A 19,026-nucleotide genomic window follows, 5' to 3' on the forward strand; every position below is an offset into this window, starting at 1 on the left:
AGTATCTCTTGTCCTTGGAGCTCCCTTATATGGAGTTGTTAGTGTGGTGCACATAAGCTGTGTGCCCTCTTGTCAGTCTTCTGTTTGCTCTCATGTGTCTAACCCCTCAGAGCCTGGGGTCGGTGCTTGTATCCTGTCTTTAACATTATGAAGCTGGCCAGCTCTACAACAATACATTTAAGCAATATGTGTCTGTCCCTGTAAATACAAAGCAGTGAATAAAGTACAAAATAGGGCATCATGAGTAATAACAATATGATCTCCACACATCATAAGGCACTTGGAAATAGTAACAGTATATTATACTATATTCTTCACTGATACTATTATCTTCACTCTTGGAATAGTAACACTATATTTTTCACTGATACTATATTCCCCACACTGTGTGACTGTGAGACATGGTCTGTTAGGACATGAAAAGTCATAATAAAGGACTGGTTACTTCTCCTTCTTTCCCCCTTTTTTTTTTTTTTTTTTAAATTGAACAACGAAGAATGGGCTCAAAAAGTCAGTGATTAAGCCCTGCTTTCACAGTGAGATAGCCCTGAAGCCACGCAAACTTATTCGAAAAGTCTGAATGTGTGGAACAGGGCTGCAGTCCTCAGTCACACTGTCACTTTAAGACCCTCGTGTTCCCTCAGTGTGTCACAGCCTGATAACGCGTCCTCTCAAAAGCAGCTACTTCCTTGTTTAACAGTAACATCTGACTCAGACGTGTTTTGGTTTTTAGGAAGTTAAAGTCTTAAATATTTGCTGTCAGTGTGGTGAAATGGCACAGAGAGGAGTTCAGCTGGACCGGGAGATAATTTCCTGTTCGATCTGTTTGGATCCACTGAAGGATCCGGTGACTATTCCCTGTGGACACAGCTACTGCATGAGCTGTATTAAAGGCTTCAGGGATGTTGAGGATGAGAAGAAAGTCCACAGCTGCCCTCAGTGCAGGCAGACGTTCACACCGAGGCCTGTCCTGGTGGAAAAACACCACGTTAGCAGATTTAGTGGAGAAACTAGAGAAGATTTGACTCCAGACTGCTCCTGCTGATCACTGCTATGCTGGACCTGAAGATGTGGCCTGTGATTTCTGCACTGGGAGGAAACTGAAAGCCCTCAAGTCCTGTCTGGTCTGTCTGGTCTCTTTCTGTGAGAAACACCTCCAGCCTCATCATGATGTGGCTCCTTTACAGAAACACAAGCTGGTGGAGCCCTCCAAGAAGCTCCAAGAGAACATCTGCTCTCGTCATGATGAGGTGATGAAGATGTTCTGCCGCACTGATCAGCAGTGTATCTGTTATCTCTGCTCTGTGGACCAACATAAAGGCCACGACACAGTGTCAGCTGCAGCAGAGAGGACTGAAAGGCAGACAGAGCTCGAGCTGAGTCGACTGAACATCCAGCAGAGGATCCAGGACAGAGAGAAAGACCTGCAGGAGCTCCAGCAGGAGGTGGAGGCCATCAGTCGCTCTGCTGATAAAGCAGTGGAGGACAGTGAGAAGATCTTCACTGAGCAGATCCGTCTGATGGAGAAAAGAAGGTCTGATGTGAAGCAGCAGGTCAGATCCCAGCAGGAAGCTGAAGTGAGTCGAGTCAAAGAGCTTCAGGAGGAGCTGGAGCAGGAGATCACTGAGCTGAAGAGGAGGGACGCTGAGCTGAAGGAGCTCTCACACACACGGGATCACAACCAGTTTCTGCGAAATTACTTTTCGTTCTCCCGTCTCAGTGACTCTCTAGAATTACCCAGCACCAAAATCCGTCCTCTGAGCTCAGAGAGAAACTACAGGACGTCCTGAGGGACGAGTGGACAAACATTTTACAGACAGTGAGTGAAGTGGATGTTTTACTGTCACAGCAGCTGAGGACCAGAGAGGAATTGTTACAGTATGCATGTCAGATCACACTGGATCCAAACACAGCACACCCCTGGATGATATTATCTGAAGGGTACAACTATGCTAATTGACATTTTCTTACATCTTCATTCCTCAGTTAGATTCATACGTTTTCAGGTCCTGAGTACAGAGAGTCTGACTGGACGTTGTCACTGGGAGGTGGAGTGGAATACACTAGTGACAATAGCTGTTGCATACAAGGATATGAGCAGATCTGGGAGCTATGATGAATGTACATTTGGACACAATGACAAATCTTGGGCTTTATATTGCCTGCCTAATTATGAATTCAGACATAATGGTATCAGCACTCCCATCTCAACTAAGTCATCCTTCAGAGTGGGAGTGTACCTGGACCACAGTGCAGGTATTCTGTCCTTCTTCAACGTCTCTGACACCATGACTCTCCTCCACAGAGTCCAGACTACGTTCACTCAGTCGCTCCTTGCTGGACTTTCTCTTCATTTTTCTGGAGGAGACCATGCCTGTTTGTGTGAGCTGAAGTAGTTCAGGACATTTTCAGTGGGTTAGATTCAGTTTTTTTTGGATTTCTAACTTTGCTGAGTCTTCATCATTGATGCTAAGAGCTCATGAATTTGGTGTTTATGCATTTATATCTGAGATGTCAGCCGTCACTCCAGCTGTGCCGTCGTCGTTGTATTTCCTGTTGAGGTTTTGGTTTTTTGTAGGTGGATGTCGCAGCTATACTGGTAATTACTGCGCATGCTAACAGTGCCGCTGTTTGATTTTAAACCAGAAATGTTATAATTCACTTTGGTTCAATCCCTGCTGCAGTCAAGCTCCAACTCTGATGAGCCAAATGGACGTTTGTTGGTGACAGAAACGTGTTTTTACATGAACTGCGGTGAAATCTTATTCCGTTAGCTCTTGTGTTTCCTATGCATACCTTAATGATCATGCTGTATATTTTGTTGCTGTGAAATTTGCTGTGTCGCTTATAACAATATTGGGTTTTTTTTTTAAGCGAAATAAATGAAGGGAAATGTTGCAGTCATTTAAAGTATAAGGAGCTGCAAAGTGATTACTATTTAAATCAATAAGGAAGAAGAAGAATATCTAATAGTTTAAGAATATTTCATTGATTTATTGTAAGGGTTACGTGAATATGTAGATAGAAATAGTGAACAAAAAACAGGATTTAGCAATTGTTTTGTTTAGCAAACAAAAATGAACCAACTTCTCCAAAAACCGAGCTGTTCATAAGGAAGGTGAGAGGTTTGTTAAAAAACATTCCAGTGCTTTAACTTTTTAAAATCCATTTCTCTCTTTCCATTTATTTTATTTCACCTCAAGTTGCTTTATTCCCTCCACCCTGTCTGACCCTTTCACACACGTGTTCTGGATTATTCTTTTAATAAAGTTCTGTCGGCTTGAACCACATCTGGCTGCTAAGCTTGAGCTCGTACCGAATGGCGTGTGTTGCAGCACCTTTTGCCCCCTTGTGTACTGTTGTCTTCTCATTGCACACCGCTGCTTACTACAAAACATTCAGCACTTCATCCCACAAGAGGCCGAACCAGGAATGTAAGAAGAAGGAACATCTGAAGTGAGCATCGGGACTAGTGCACATTTGAAACACTGTTTGAATTCTATGTTAATATAATTTTTAACCCGTGAGAAAGTGAACTAGTTGCTGCTCGTCACTTTTTTTCCGTTGTCATAAGCTGCAGTTATTGCACTGAACCAGAAGAGGGAGGCAGAGACTGCTGTAACGGTCTATTGGGCATCTGTGAGCATTTCATCCACTTTCATCATACAGCTTTGCTGTGAAGGACAGGTCCTCAGCTATACAGGGAAAAAACCAGCCTGTTGCTCTTCAGTTTAACTTTTCATGCTTGCACCCGCTGAAGAGAGAATGATGTCACAAAAATACAACTCTTATTTTTTGTGGAGTTAACTTTTTTCTACCTCCTTTCTTTTGACTGATTTGGTGGCCTTCCTGCTTTCCTTCTGCAAAATAAAAAAACAACAAAAAAAACTGCTCCTCTGGTATAATTTGCCGAATCGGCACTCTGTGGGAGAGCTGGAGAAATATTCAGATTCCATAGAGAGGCAACGAGTTTGGAAGCATTTGTCAGGCGCTCTGAAGTGAAATGAATTATGCAAATGAGATGTTTGGCCCCGGCTGTCTGCAGAAGCCATTAGGGAGGACAAAACTCTAAAGACACTGAAGCATCTGCATTTCAGGCCCTGCCAGTCCACTGAAAAGATAACACAGTTTGCTCCCTCCATATCGTTTTATTTCAAAACCATACACAAGTATGTTCTCATCAAGTCTTGACTTTCTGTCTATATGGACATCCAACAAATGTTTGGCACCCCTGTCCAGATGTGCAATAGTTCGACATTTAGGGAAATACACTTTAGATAATATGCTTTCGTGCCGAGAGTTAAATGAGATGAGATCTTCCACTCCCATGTCTGTCTGTTCATTGTGAAGCTACAGCAAGGCCAGCTCTTCCTCCATGTTTCCAGGCTATATGCTAAGCTAAGCTAACTGCCTCCTGGCTTGCAGCTTCACATTGATGGACAGATGTGACAGTTGTTTGGTTTTCTTTTCAGGGATAAGAATGCAGGTAATTTTATTTCTGAAAATGTCTTTTAAGTGTTTAAGTACAACAGTTCAAGCAATATTCTTGTTTATAACTAGCTGGGTCTTCATTTTGCTTTATTGGCCATCATTTCTATGAGTTCTAATAATATTGTACTTAATCTGTTCTTTTCTAAGGTCTGCTAACACCGCGACAACAACCAGCTGATCAGACAGGCTGCAAACAGTTTACCCAGATTATTTAAACCTCTCCACAGTGTTTGGAGATAATGAGAGCAGCTGACATGTCTGTAGTGTTCCCTCACTGAGCAGAAACAGTGTCTGCACACAATTAGTTCATGCAGTCAACCCAAGTCTGCTGCTACTCTCACACGGCAAATATCCAACGCACCCTTCGCTTTATGGTGGTTAATATAAGACGCCAGTTCTCTGCTCACTCTTTTGCTGCTTTACCTTCCGTGACACTGTTCATCTGAAAGCTACTGTATGCCGTCGCGTTTCATAAGCCCACCTCCACCCCTGCAGTCACCTGTAGCCTCCGAGTCTGTTATCGTCACTGTCTTCGCCCCCCCGCAGCCCCCCTGCAGCGCTGAGCTTGGTGTTTCCTACTGAGACGAGCCTCAACACCACATATGATCCCTGTACATATTCTGCATTCACATTACATTACAACTGATGGGCATTTTAACTGTTGATCAATATATATATATTTTTTTTATCACTAGTTTTGACTACAAAATGGAACAAAACTACTACAAAACTGCCTGATACAGTTTACAGCCAAGGCAACGTCGTGTCCAGCCATTCATCCAAAACCCAAAGACAGACATAGAAAATGAGAAAAGAAGCAAATTCTCAGCAAAGCTTTGGCCTTTATTTAAAAAATTTAAATTAATATTATAAAAAATGTAAGATTATACATAATTTAAACAATTAAAGGATTATCAAAACAGTTGCTGATTAATTTGCTGCTGATCAACTAAAAGATTCCAAAGCTAATCGTTTCAGCTGAACCACGTGACTTCAAACAAACAGTCAAACAGTTTGCACTTTGGGCCATGATTTTACAGCCGGTCTTTGTTCTCATGTGCAAATAAATTTGGCTAATCTGGTGGTTGTTTCCAACCTGTGTGATTGTCTGACTGCTCATGTTCCCATCAGACGATGACGCCTCCGTGTTCCCAGGTCACAGAGTTGTTATTATCGAGGAAGGCTGTAGGAACGACGACCAAACAATCCAAAATATAACCCAGGCTGAAATAAACCAGGATTATCCTTTAACGTATCTGTTGCGTCTCTCTTTACATTTTCCAGTTTTTCAGACAGCTGTTGCTGCTACTGCTCCCTCATCTACCCACACACACACACACACACACACACAGAAACACACACTCTGGCTGCTGCTAGCCCACAGCGAAGACCCTACTTGACCCCCCTGTGCCTGTAAAAATGGTCTGAAAGCTGTTTCCCCTTTAAGATCTGGATACACCAAAACATCACATTTAAAGATCCAGTAAGTCTGTCTGTGAAGTCATTTACTGTAATGTTATAATTACTAAATACTGTGAACTACATTACTTCTGCTATATTTATTGTTAGAGATGACATAAAAGCCATTTCAACCACATCTTTGGCTAAATGTGAATGTGCCTGAAGTAAGCCCAGCGGCTCCCTCTCTCCACAGTTTAGTTATTATTTCGTATTCTATATTTCTTTTTGCATTTCGGACTTATTTTTGCCGTGGTATGGGTAGTTTAAGAGGACTCTGACAGCGTATTTTGTCGTTAAGGTGTCAGGATTCATTGGACAAAACTTGTCTCGACTTTATACCTGCTGGAGGCCTCAATCTGCTCTCTCACCTCGCTGTTTTTTAGAATGACGCTGGAGGGAGTGTGGTTGCACTTCGGGTTTTTTGGAAATTAGATTTGCATAAGTTGATAAAGCACTAAACTGGTGAAAGCTGTGCCTGTTATGATTTTGCCCATGGATATAATTACTGTGACTCTCTATTTGAATATGGCCGTTGGTGGCTGCCGAGCACACAAGCATAATTTAGTCATAATGTGGAAAAGGTAGGAGTGAACACTAATGTAGCGGGGGGGAAAAAAGAAAATGCAAAGTGAGTTTGAGCTTCACCAAAAACCGTTTTTTCTAGTTTTTGCTAAGGCAGGCACAAAGGCTCTGACCTCTGACCCCTTCACTCTTGTATTTTGTTGTTTTTCTTCTTTCCGGATAAAAACTTCAGCCTTGAAAACAACCTGCTTCATCACTCCCTTTTGGCATCACAGAGCCTCATCCACTGTAGTCAGTTATTCAGACATGTCTCGCTCAAAGCACCCTTTGCCGTCTTCCTCCGCTGGCTGGCGGCTTCCTGCCCACATCTCTGTGGTGGCTTTAATCTGCTAGAAGTGTAGAGTCACTCTGAATATCCTGGCAGGGGCTCCAACGTTTATTAACCTGTTGTGTCAGATGCCGTCTGTTCACCCGCCGCTAACGCCCGTTTTCGCAGCCACCAAGGCTGCCATTAAAGGCTCAGTTTTATGGGCCTTTGATGGTGAACGCTGGCCTGACACGCTGTGCAGCTGTCGAAGAGAGGCTTGTGCCTGATTCGTGGCAGTTGGGGTCGTAATTCATTTTGCTGGGGTCTAAAGACGATGTCCGAGTGCTGCAATGTTCTGTAACGTGTAGAGCTGATTTAATTAGACTCACTGCTCATCAGGGCAGAGGTGTGGATTCAGTTGTTGGAAAATGTGCTACCGTTGGCTGACCAGTACAATGAGATGTCGGCAGTTTTAGTGTCTTAGTTCAGGAAGACACAGATTCCATGAAATACGATCAAAAACCCAACACTTAAGTAGACCAACACCGACACTGTGCAGTGGATGTTGAGTTAGATGGGAGAAGACACAAAATAATGTCTGTCTTTTTTGTTGTTTTTGGGGTATTTCATGCCTTTTGAGAGAGATGATGGAAATGAGGAAAGAGATTGGCAACAAAGGCCCTCAGCTGGATTCAAAAGCACAGCCAAACCCCTAAAGCTATTTCTGATGTCTGATATTTTTATTATGAGTTAAGTTTTATTTTTATTAGATTTTGTTCTAGGGTCGAAATGGATATTTGAAGCGGATGCAATCAATGTTTTCCAATAGCAGTGTATCAAATGACAATGTGTGAGAACAGTGTGAAAGAAGTCGCTTGTAGTGATGAACCTACACAGAGAATCATCACCTGTATCTGCGGCTCCCTTCAGCTGTGCGGAGCTTTATTGTGAATATCAGCTTGTTGTTTTACTATCCAACGCACAACTTTACTCTTCTAGTTTACTCTCATCGCTCTCATGGATCTTTTGCAGCTGTTCTCAGTGGAAAAAGCTCTAGAAACCCACTGTTCACCAACAGGCAGACACATGTAGAGTCGAGCTGGTTCAATGGTGGAGCATTTAGAAGCTAAAGAGCCAGATGTTTCTATCTGGAGATGGTAGAGACCAAAAACAGAGCACAAACAGGTGTGAGGTGTCTTTGTGTGTGTGTGCACGTGACGGCACTGACTGATTTCAGAACTCAGTTTTACCTGCAGTCTCTCGCCTTCTTCCTCTTGTCTCTTATTTTTAAATGCTTGGGATTTGCATCCACTCACGCCTTTGTCTTTATATGCAAGTCTGCACTTTTGAAATTGAATTTGTATTCAGTTCTGAACACACCTTAAGAGACTTTTTTTCCTCCCTTGACAGACAGTAAAGTGGAACAGCCTATTCTGTTGTTATAGCTTTAAAATCTTCCTAAACCATTGTGCAAACACATTCTGCTTTTAAAGTGTGTAATCGTTCACTGCAGGTCGAGTGGTGTTTGTTTTTCAGTTCAGGTGAAGGATTACATGCTGCTCGTGGATGAAGTCGTGTTTTATATGCATGCTCTTTTTCATGTGTGTTTATGAAACATAAATGTTGGCAAATTATTTTAGCAACGTTACTCATTTCACAGTTAATCCACATTTCCAGTTCTTGCAAAACACAGAACACACAGTGGTCTATAACACTGGACAGAGCACCTAATATTGTAACACCTGCACATAACTTGTGTAATAAAAAGTGTATGTTAAGCAATTGAATCGGTGGTAACAGAGTTGGTGGCTTTTAGCAAAGTTTTAACTTGGGTTTAAGACATCTGGTGCAGCTGCAGCTCCCTAAATGTTTGTTATATACACTGTCTTTGCACAACTCAATGTGATTTTGACTTTGTTTGTGTTTTTCAGTCAATTTGATTTTTCACCAAACACTCACTCTGCATCTTAACAGTTCGTATTTTCTGTCGTGTAATAAATGAGTTCCTATCAGTATAACTCATATCCCCACTTCCCTTTCAGGTCATCTCTGTCCTCAGCTCAGACAGTTTTCCTTCTGACAACTTGAGTTACGGGGGTTTGCAGCTGACAGTGGTGATGTTCTTGTTCTCATTTTAAGTGTGCGTCCTCTGTGCCGGCCCCACATCTTGTGGCATCACATCTGGAGCTGCAGTCTGTATTACTGGAATCTTTCAGGAATGTCATCGCTCATCTGCCAAATGCCTCGGTTCATGTTGTGCTTTGCGCGGCGCGGCCATATTTCCGGTAACATTTCGTTCCGCTACCCCATCTGGTGTTGGCGCCTGCTCCTCTGTTCGCTTGCCAAAAAGCTGTGTTTGGATGCATGTTAAGCATAAGAAACAGACGTGAATGCCCAAGCAGCTCATCAAACTTGTCCTTTTGTACAATTCAGAGGAGATGTTTTTTTTTTTTTTTGCTTTGTCACCGGTGCTGATACTGCTCACTTGCCATGTCCGGTAAATGCACAGGAATGTCTGGCTGACATTGGTGCTGAGACTGTTTGACAAGCAGGTAATAAAAATGTACCCCAGAAGAAAAGAGACACAAATCCCAACCTGCTCATCAGTTTGTCCTCTTGTGCACTCATCAGCAGAGAAGACAAATAGTTTTTTTGCTCCGCCGCTGATACAGAATCAGTCATATAATAAATGATGTCAAATAAGGACAACCGTTGCACAACTGCAACCAGTGATTGAATATAAATCATCAGGAGGCACAAAGTGGAGCATTCATGAAGTATTATCCATTTAGCTGTATCCCTGGTTACAGTGACTGTTGAATTGTTGACTGATGCAACTCACAATTAGACAAATTAATCACATAAGAGAGATTCTTTTAGTTGACTTACTGTATTGCATTTATTGAATGAACTGAAAAGAAAATAGAAAATATCTGTATTACATTGTTGGTATTTCGTATTACATCATATATTATATTGTACTAACGTAACACTGTTATTACATTATATTCATATTATTTTTCCATTATATTTCTATAGTAACACAAATCAAATGAATGTAAAAGATTGTAAAAAGTTGTATCAAATTCCACCTTGTTTCTCAACTGTGTTTCATTAGCTTTATCCCTTTTTCCAACAACAGGAGTTTTTTCTCAGTGTGCTGTGCTGTCAAGAACAAACCAGACAAATTGGGATTGAAAAGGGAAAGTTTTTAGACATCTTGGTTACACAGTTTGTTGTTTCAACTGCCACCCCCAGTGAAAATCGGTGTGGTCATAGTGTTGCTTCTAGCCCGCTGGTGGTCGGTCCACTGCTGAAATATCTCTAGAGCTGTTGGATGGATGGAATCCTTTGACTTTTCCTGTTGTGCCATAAGCCGGTCAAAGTTAAATATACTGTATATCTTTATCTGTCGGATGGCTTGGTACAAAACTGGCTTTCATTCATTGTATCTAGACGATGTGTCCTACCGACTTCGGTGATGCCCTGACGTTTCTTGTTCTTGTTCCACCACGCGGTTGATATTTTTGCTTTTTAATTTAAACATTGCAGTAGTTGGATGGATGAAATTTGGTTCACACATTCATCCCCAAAAGATGAATTGTAAGAACTCCTTGACCATTCATATGAACCTTCATTAGGCCAAAAGGTTATTTCATCAAACATTACAGTTTAGGACCAAATATCTCTGAACTCATTCCAAAAAAACATTCCCACCAGCCTCTCCTGTACATTTTGTTTTATGTTAATTAGCCAATGTTAGCATGCTAACACACTAAACTAATAGTGAACATGGTAAATTACCATACCATACCATTTTGACCATGTTAACATGCAAAATGTGACTTCTTTAAATTGAACTTTTTAATCAAACACAGCCAGTTTTGACCAAGATGTCTAACATCAATAATACAACAGTGTGCAGACATGCAGAGTTAATGGCTTAACTGTGACTTTCATCCATGACCTCCTTGCTCTCGCCTCTGTATCACGGTGATGATGCAAATATCTGAACTGGTCATGGTTTCAGGTAAGCGCTTGGACAATGAATTTCCAATTAGCCCATCAAGCCCGTCCTGCTGAACAGTGGCAGGAGGAGGGGAGGAAAAATGGTTCTGCGTAGTCACTGAAATCAGCAAGCCACTCACCGCTCTGTCTCTAAGGACACCGTGCTGTTGCCTTGTCTCCTCTGCTAATGACTGACCTAATTAGTTTAGGAAAACTACTGCATGCTCAGCAATTTCTCACCCTTCTTTCGAGACCTCACTTATTGCATTTCAACTGGTCTTTTTTCATGCGTAAAATCAAGTAAAAATTAATTATTTTCTGTCTGAGACGACCAGGTGAGGACCTGCATCCAAAAATAAGAGTTCAGGTATGTTTTGATGTGGTTCTAAAGGTTCTCCGTGTTTCTGTCTGTAGGTTTGACCTGGGAAGATGACTCCACTCAGCAGGTTCTGTCCAAGGAGTTATCCAAACTGAGGAGGATTCCCTACAGGCCACAGCAGAGTGGATCCATCTACAACACAGACAGCAGGTCAGATATTCATCCAGTTAACCCATCAGTATTCCTGAGATCCCAGAACATGTCCCACTAGCCCACCACAGCCCAGAAACTGGTTTTAAGGGATTTTGCTTTGCTTCACTAAGATATTTTAGACTGTTAGGCCAGTCCTAACATTGCTCTTAGATTGCTCCAATTCAAGTTAACAAAGACTGACTTGCTGACCAGTGGCACCAAAATGACAAAAAAGTCTTTCTTTTGTCCAAAGAAACTGGTTAAGGAGTTAAATCCTGTCTGGACATTTAAACCAGATATGAATTGGGGTTTGATATTGACAAAAAAGGTGGTGATTTGTGAAACTGAAGTGAGTTTAAGTTGAGTGATGCATAAATGACGAAGTACCTGAATTTGGAAAATGTATATACATTCAGTAAAGGGTCTTAGTAAAAGGAATGATATGGCTGCACTGGGCTATTGTGCTACAGTAATAAGCGCCGCTCTCCATCCCTTTTCCCTCCGTTTCTCTCCTATAGGCCAGCAGCCAAAGCGATGGACCCAGTAGACCAGAGGGTGAAACCAGTGGAGGTGGAGCTGAGCAGAAATCTGCAGACGTACCTCCAACGTCTCGGCCTCCTTCCCAAGACGGCGTCTGCCGCCAGCACTCAGGGCAAGGTCAGGGATTCCCGGATGCTCCATTTGCCTTTCAGGGTCCCCGGGGATCTGTGTGTTGCAGGGTTTTTCTGAGCTTAGAAATTTCCATCACAACGTTCTCATACGGTTTTGCATGTTTAAATATTATAGCTGATAAATACAACTAGATTTTCATTGCCAGTCACTAAAAACAAGCCAGTTAAGACCATAGTCCCTCTTTTTCTGCTAAGCTTTAGCCACAATTCTGCACTTTTTTCTCTCATTCAGACATTGGATCTGCCCAGTTTAACCATTTTTTTAACCTGCATTCACTGAATATTTTCTCAGTAGCAGTAGTCGTTGAATACTATGTATGATTGATTTGGTCAATTGTAACATCGCCATGTGTACAGTTGTCCTTTGGTTGCATTTTCAAAATTATTCAAAGGTTTAATGTTTAAAGTATGAGACGAAAACATCAGACTAATTCTTAAACCTTAGAAAATAGCTGAATACAAAAGTCTGCAGGTCAGATAATACAGCTCTGAGTCTAAAACCCAGATGTCCAATAAAAACAGTAGCATAAAATTTGGCGTTCCTCTTTATAGCAAACTTAACTATGATGCTAAAGTGGCATTTTTTGGCAGGCACTGTCAATTATAGTTTGTGTTAATTATATGTTTTAGATGTAAACAAATAAAATGGACAATGAATACACAGGGTTTAGACAGAGAAATGGCAGAAGAAACTGACAGCTACGGCTGCTCTAAATATTATAATATATACTATGAGATGAGTTTTGCCAACTAAATGTAGATTTTGGAAGCTATTTATTCATTTATCAAGGTAACTAATCCTTTAATATCTCTGTTCAGTGAGCATATGTGCATGTATATATAGTGCCTCAATGTAATGGAGTTGATGCTTTCTGGTATTTAATTTAATGCATTTGACAAAAATAGACTCTTATCTGTTTGTCTTATCTGGCAGCTGCATATTTGAGGACCCCAGTAAACGTCATCTGTCAGTAAGATGTAAGATCTTAAAAAGTAAAAAAAAAAACAAACAAGACCAAATATCAGTGAGCCTCAGCAAACTTCAGCTCCTGTTGCTCCCTGTTTCACATTTGAAAGGGGGCAAGAGCAGGTGGGACATTTGTTTTTGACCCAACGTCTGCGTGTAGCCCCGCCCTCTGTTCACAGCCACCTGCGTCTGGTAAAAAAAAAAAAGGAAAGAGTGCACACACAAACACTCGCAGTACACACACTCAAATAAGAACCCTGCCATATGACAACTCACACAAAGACACAAGCTCACACTCGCTCACGATGGGGAGCCTGGTATCATCCTTCGCTGTCACTCCGCTCTTGCCTCTCCATCCTAACTGATGGCTTCTCCCAGCATGACCGTTACGAGCGAAATAATACCAGCAGAGAGTTCAGGAGTTCAATACTCTAATTAATAACTCTCCACGTGACTGGTTCCTCCTCCATGTCCGCTGCTCAGGCTGAGGGGAGTGGAGCCCGGCTGAGTGGCCTCTCTCCTGCTGGGGGATTGTACCAAAGACAGAGGACGGTGGCGTGAAGCCTGCAGGCGCTGCTCGGGGCTCGTGGCCTTTCCTGTCCAGGTTCACATGTTTGGTGGAAAGGAAAAGGAGCCGGAGGACCGAAGGGGTCCTCGAAGGCACGAGTGGAATAAACTGCACCAACTGTGTGACATAGATGAATAAAGATAGCGGCAGTGACAAATGCCAGAGGGGGCCTCGCACATACAAATCATAAAGAAGTTTATGTTGGCATTGTTATGATAATTTTACCGTTAGTCAGGCTTGTACTATTTCTGTGCTCCTAGGTGGGCGTTAATGGAGGCAGCAGTGACTCTTTGCTTTTGTTGTAGCTGATGGATCTGCTCATATGGTTGCATAAATGGATTAATGCTTTGCAAATTGTTCAGATGCAGAAAGTATTTAATTTAATTTAAAGCAAAATGTGTGTGTGAAGCACTCAAACACTGGCACAGAGTATAAATTGGGTTTATACATGCACTTATATAAAGAAAAACACAATCAAGTCCTTATTTGAGGAGAAGTAAACCATTTCACATATCTTTTAATATATTAGTGAATTAATATATAACATATTGAGATTAGATAAATATATATATTTATGTTATTCATGTCCTGCTCTCTTCCTCAGTGCATGTCGTCTTATTCATCATTTCCTTTTTTTTTTAATTTAGTTTTTCACCTCTTTACTTCCTCCCGATGTGTTTTTCCCGCCACTGTTGATTGTGTCTCCACCCCTAATTAGCTACACCTCTGCCTCATTGCTTCAGTGTGTCTTCCCTTCCTTCAGTGCCACTTTGTTCCCCCCCGTGTATTGTGTTCTTGGTTTGTCTGTTCCTTTCTCGTTCCCTCACCTCGTCTCTCTGCCTCACCCTCACTGGATTGTTTGCCTGAGTTCTGCCTGCCTACTGGTGTTCCGACCACTGCAAGGAAAGACGTTTATGTGACCTGCCTGTTGTTTGAGTTGCGCTTTCGAGTCCCCCCGCCTGTGCTTCCTCCAGTCGTTACAATTCATTCTATAAGGGCGACGTGTGTGTGTGTGTGTGTGCGATGCATTGTGTGACCGCTGTGACTGACTGTACTGGATTGGCAGTTCTGTAGAAATGAAACAAAAACACAACAGATGTCGTGTAGAGAAACGGAGTAAACCGACGCTGCTCAGGCAGGATGACTGTGCATTTTACCTCAGCAACATGCTCTTTAGCATTCACATGCACAGCCATATCCCTGCTCATTATTTCAGGACGGTGAGTCAGAATCAGAATGGTTCAGTTTTTTTCACAGCAGGTGGGTGTTTCTTTGTCCAAGAATTTGCATCAAGTACAATTCTGTTGCACTCACACTCCTATGTAGATGCTTTTTTTTTTTTTTTTCCTTTTTCATGCAGTGGATTGCAGAGAGATGACAGACTTGGATTGGGGGCGACATGTTTTATAGGCACCACTGTAAAATTTGATCAATTAGGGGTTCAATATCTTGTCTGCATGTTGTTGTACTGCGGTGTGGAGCTAAGGAATGAAGCTCTGACCCAACCTAACCTCTCTTACGCCTGGGCTACATCTGCCAAACATTTTCCTTGCTTTTATGCTGCTTTATTGGCCTCTGTCTTCACTGGAAAACACACTTTAAAGATATGCTATTTGAAAAAAGTCCATTCTTAAAGATAAATATACAACACCTTCTTGTAGTACCCATGCAAAGTGATTTTACTGGTTGATAATTCATGATTATTTCACAATAAAATCCACATAACACAGATCCATGTCTCCATTTAAGCATCTCCCCAGCTTCTTATCAAGATACTGTTTCTGGCCTTTCCACTACTGTGTTTTGTTCTCCTTCTCAGCTGAATTTGGTGCTTCTTGCCAATACAGAGAAATTCAGATTTTAATATTGAAGTATCACTGTCATGTGCATCACAATCCTCTGGAACAGATATGTTTTTTTTTTCTTATATCCACATGGACCAAAAGGAACCAGAATACATTTGAGTCCAAGCTGCTTTTGAATCAGCTTATGTTTACTGTTTGGGTTTCAAATGTCTTCACTGTGTGTGTGTGTGTTTTTTTTTTTTTAATGAATACAATATGCACTTTGTCCTGGTTCTTTCAGAGTGACCGTTTCCAGCCAGGCATACCCACAGACTTCTATCGCTCCAAGGCTCAGACTTCGCCTCAGAGGTCGTCTCCCTCCAGCTTTGCCTCTCTTTCATCATTCTCACCTCAGCAGAAGCAGAGGACTCCAGCCGACCAGCTCCTCGCCACGCAGACTGAGGGTGACCTTCTCCTGGGCGCCCTGAGGCAGTATCTCTCCGGGCGTCTGTCCCCGTACCGTGGGGGGGTGAGTCCAGAGAAGCAGGAGGCCCCTTCGTCCCGCCTGCGGCCCTTTTACAGCAACGGAATAGAAACATCCGGGCTCAAAAAAGAGACCTCGCAGTCCAGGCTTCTGAAGATGGGAAGAACTCAAGGGGTTTCAGGCAAAGACCCGCTGACGTCTGTGGATGGTACGTGTTTTAAGTTGCAAGCGTGATGAATTTTAACATCAGAGTCATCTGGATGTTTTTACTGACACGTAGAGCTTTGCTGCAGCTCAGGGAGGACATGCCACTCACCAGTGAAACACGTCTTTCATCTTTTAGCTGTTTAACTATTAATGCTAAAAAGTGCAGTGAGGTGTTGATTTTAACTCTATGGTAATTTTTTAATCTACTTCATGGCATTGTTATGTTGGGTTGAATCACTTTATCACAACATATGTTCTATTGTTTTGTCGCTGCATTGCTCCAAAGTCCCAAAAAGTCTTGATACATAAATGACAAAATAGAATATTTGCTTGTGCTTCTCAAAACGACCAGTTTTGTGGCACAACTTGAGCTTCTTTAAACTCACTGACAGGCGACACAGGTGGAAATTTTCTGCTTACGTACACATCCAGTGGGTACATCCAACATTATCATTCATTTGGAGTCATCCTGCAGCAGCTAAGTGGACCTGGTGGTTTGACTGATTTGTCAACTGCTGCCTCCAAGGTCGAAGAATGAACATTCACTCTTGAGTAAACATCTGATGAAGAGAGTCTCTGTCTGACGCTGTTTCCTTCCCTCTGTGTCTCCTCCAGAGAGGTTCATCGAGAAGGTTTTGAAGAACGTTGGCAGGCAACACGTGGACATGGATGAGCTGACGCCTCAGGACGTGGACCAGCTGTCCCGCCTGATTGCCGATGCTCTGCAGGTGGTTGACAGGGGCAAGGAACTAAACGGGGGCCTGACCCGGGTCAGACCTGGACCGAGAGACCTGGGGGGAGAGCTGAGCGATGGGGAGGAAGAAGAAGAGGGGGAGGCTGCCAGGGATGAGGAAGAGGAGAAGTTGCTGGAGAATGCTCCAACACTGAAACCACAGGAGAGTACTCCTACACTGCCGGCACCACTTCAAGGTAATTTTACAGTGATCTATTTCGTGTTTTTACACAATTAGATAATTGAACAAAAGCTGGAAAGCAAGTCTGTGGTAGACACATAATTGTGTGTGTAGGATTAAACAAAAAGGAGGTCTTAAACAGCTCACTGCAGGAGCGCAGCATGAAAATCAATATGAAAATAAATGGGCATCCTGTTTAGCTCAGTGTAAACACAGCCAGTTTTAATGGTTCTCTGCCCGGTGAGACCAATCTGACTGAAAACATTTACACTACAGGTAAAAAGTGCTCAACCAATAGCTTTAAAATGGCAAAAATTATTATATATAGATGACTTGACTTGTTTAGGAACCTGCAAATACCTTATTAATTCGGAGTGGTGTTTAGTGTGTAGTCAAAATGATAAAATCAGTGAAAAGCTGAATTACTACAGGAGCAAATTTTAATCAGTCAATTATTAAAGAAGAATGACTGCAATTTAAGAAGTTTTTGCAATCTGGAAAGCCTTAGACCTTTTGTGCACATGTTTTACCCTCTGTGCCGTTTAAGTAACATCAAACTTTGTTTTTCTCTCCTACCATTCTTCTCCCTGATGAACTGCATGAATACATTGACTCTCTTTCTCCCAACAGAGCGCCACTCCGATACGGAGGAGCACGATGTGAGGGACAAGGTAAGCGTTCAGTTTGTGGTAGGAAAGAAAATGTCAGATGGAAGGCTGACATTATAAGCAATTATGTAATATTCTGCCGCAGCCTGCAGTTTTCAAAAAAACTTAAAAATTGTGTCTGACAACAGCTCCCGTACAAAAAGGTGCAGTCCTGAGAATTTAGCAGGAATGCCTGTGAGAGACTTAACAATGTGGTTGTACAGAAAGCAAATCAAGTCTAGTTTTTAAAGTTTTAGAAATTTGCACAGATGAGACTTTTGAAAAAGATGCCTTTCTGTTGGTAAGCTACTTCTGCTAAATCACATATTTAATTAATACTTTAAAATGTTTCTGATACTAACACAACCACTACTACAAACACTGATTCTGTGAAATAACGGGGTCAAAAATATGCAGCACATTTTGAAGAATATGGTCAAGTATAGGCAAGCATTGTTTATTTGAATGACCATGTTATTTAAAGGTGTTTAAAGAGAAACACGAGGCGATATATAAAGACACATTTAAATACAAGAGAGTAAAGAGGATGGATAGGAAGCTAAAATAAAATATATCAATAAAAATGATAGTTTTAAACCCTGATTTTAAAAGGACGGCGAGTTGGAGCAGACCTTGAGTTCGCTTCCAGATATGTGGTGCATGAAGTGTATGTACTATACACCTGTCGTAGACCATGTGATAGGTGCATATGGTTCATAGCTGAGCAGCAGCCCTAAATTATTCAGTGCTTTATTATACTATACTTTATTATCATAAAATCTATTCATCAGCTGGATGTGGATACATGAGAATTAAAGGTTTTTGTGATAAAATTAACACAAGGCAACATGAGACTAATGTTTGTAATATCAGTCTGAATTTGTACTGTGCTCCGTCTTTGGGTTTGGAAACAGGCTCTTTTGTTCAGGACATGAATATTGCACTCATTGTTGTGTTCTTGAGGAAAGAATGAGCCGGTCCTCGCCAGCAGCAGAACTTCACGCTATTATTATTGTTTTCCACTTTTCCATTTTTCTGCTCCTCAAATCACTTTGAAATTGTAAAGACGGTGAGATTTTTTTGTCTTTTTTTTGGTGCTAATTGACGGAACAGGTTTAATCAAAGTAAGTTTCCGGCTCAGGTAGGGTTGCAGCCACGCTGGCTCTTGGATCTTGACATGACGAGCAATTACCCTGAGGCTAGCAGCAAAGGTATAATGGCACATTATAATCCTATTCAGGATCAACTCTGGCAGGTTGTCTGTTCTTTGACTCAAGGCAATTATTTCCTCATGCTTGTAGCTGTAAATCGCCAACACACTGAAATCACCAACAGCAAAACTGGTGTCTCATTATGCTCAAGTCAGATGTCTGTATGTGTCGTTATGGAGGTTCACTAATTAGTCTCAGATGTATTTGAAGTTCTTGAAATTTAAATCTTTTCTTGTGACACTGAGTTATTCTGAGATCTTTAATAACTTAACC

At 41.8% G+C, this 19,026-nt stretch overlaps 1 protein-coding gene and 1 pseudogene across 1 annotated transcript in view; both read left to right on the forward strand.

Moving 5' to 3' along the window:
- The window catches only part of LOC139213940 (receptor-type tyrosine-protein phosphatase N2-like), a 199,721-nt gene that overhangs the window by 34,865 nt on the left and 145,830 nt on the right, over positions 1–19,026 (forward strand). Inside the window, exons 4-8 of the mRNA XM_070844651.1 lie at positions 11,204–11,318; positions 11,819–11,957; positions 15,592–15,982; positions 16,597–16,911; positions 17,526–17,566. Of these exons, the coding sequence (XP_070700752.1) occupies positions 11,204–11,318; positions 11,819–11,957; positions 15,592–15,982; positions 16,597–16,911; positions 17,526–17,566 (1,001 nt within the window). The remainder of the gene's footprint in view (positions 1–11,203; positions 11,319–11,818; positions 11,958–15,591; positions 15,983–16,596; positions 16,912–17,525; positions 17,567–19,026) is intronic.
- Positions 735–2,397, forward strand: LOC139213939 (tripartite motif-containing protein 16-like; annotated as a pseudogene).

The sequence above is a fragment of the Pempheris klunzingeri genome, chromosome 15 (assembly GCF_042242105.1).
Source record: "Pempheris klunzingeri isolate RE-2024b chromosome 15, fPemKlu1.hap1, whole genome shotgun sequence".
Classification (NCBI taxonomy): Eukaryota; Metazoa; Chordata; class Actinopteri; order Acropomatiformes; family Pempheridae; genus Pempheris; species Pempheris klunzingeri.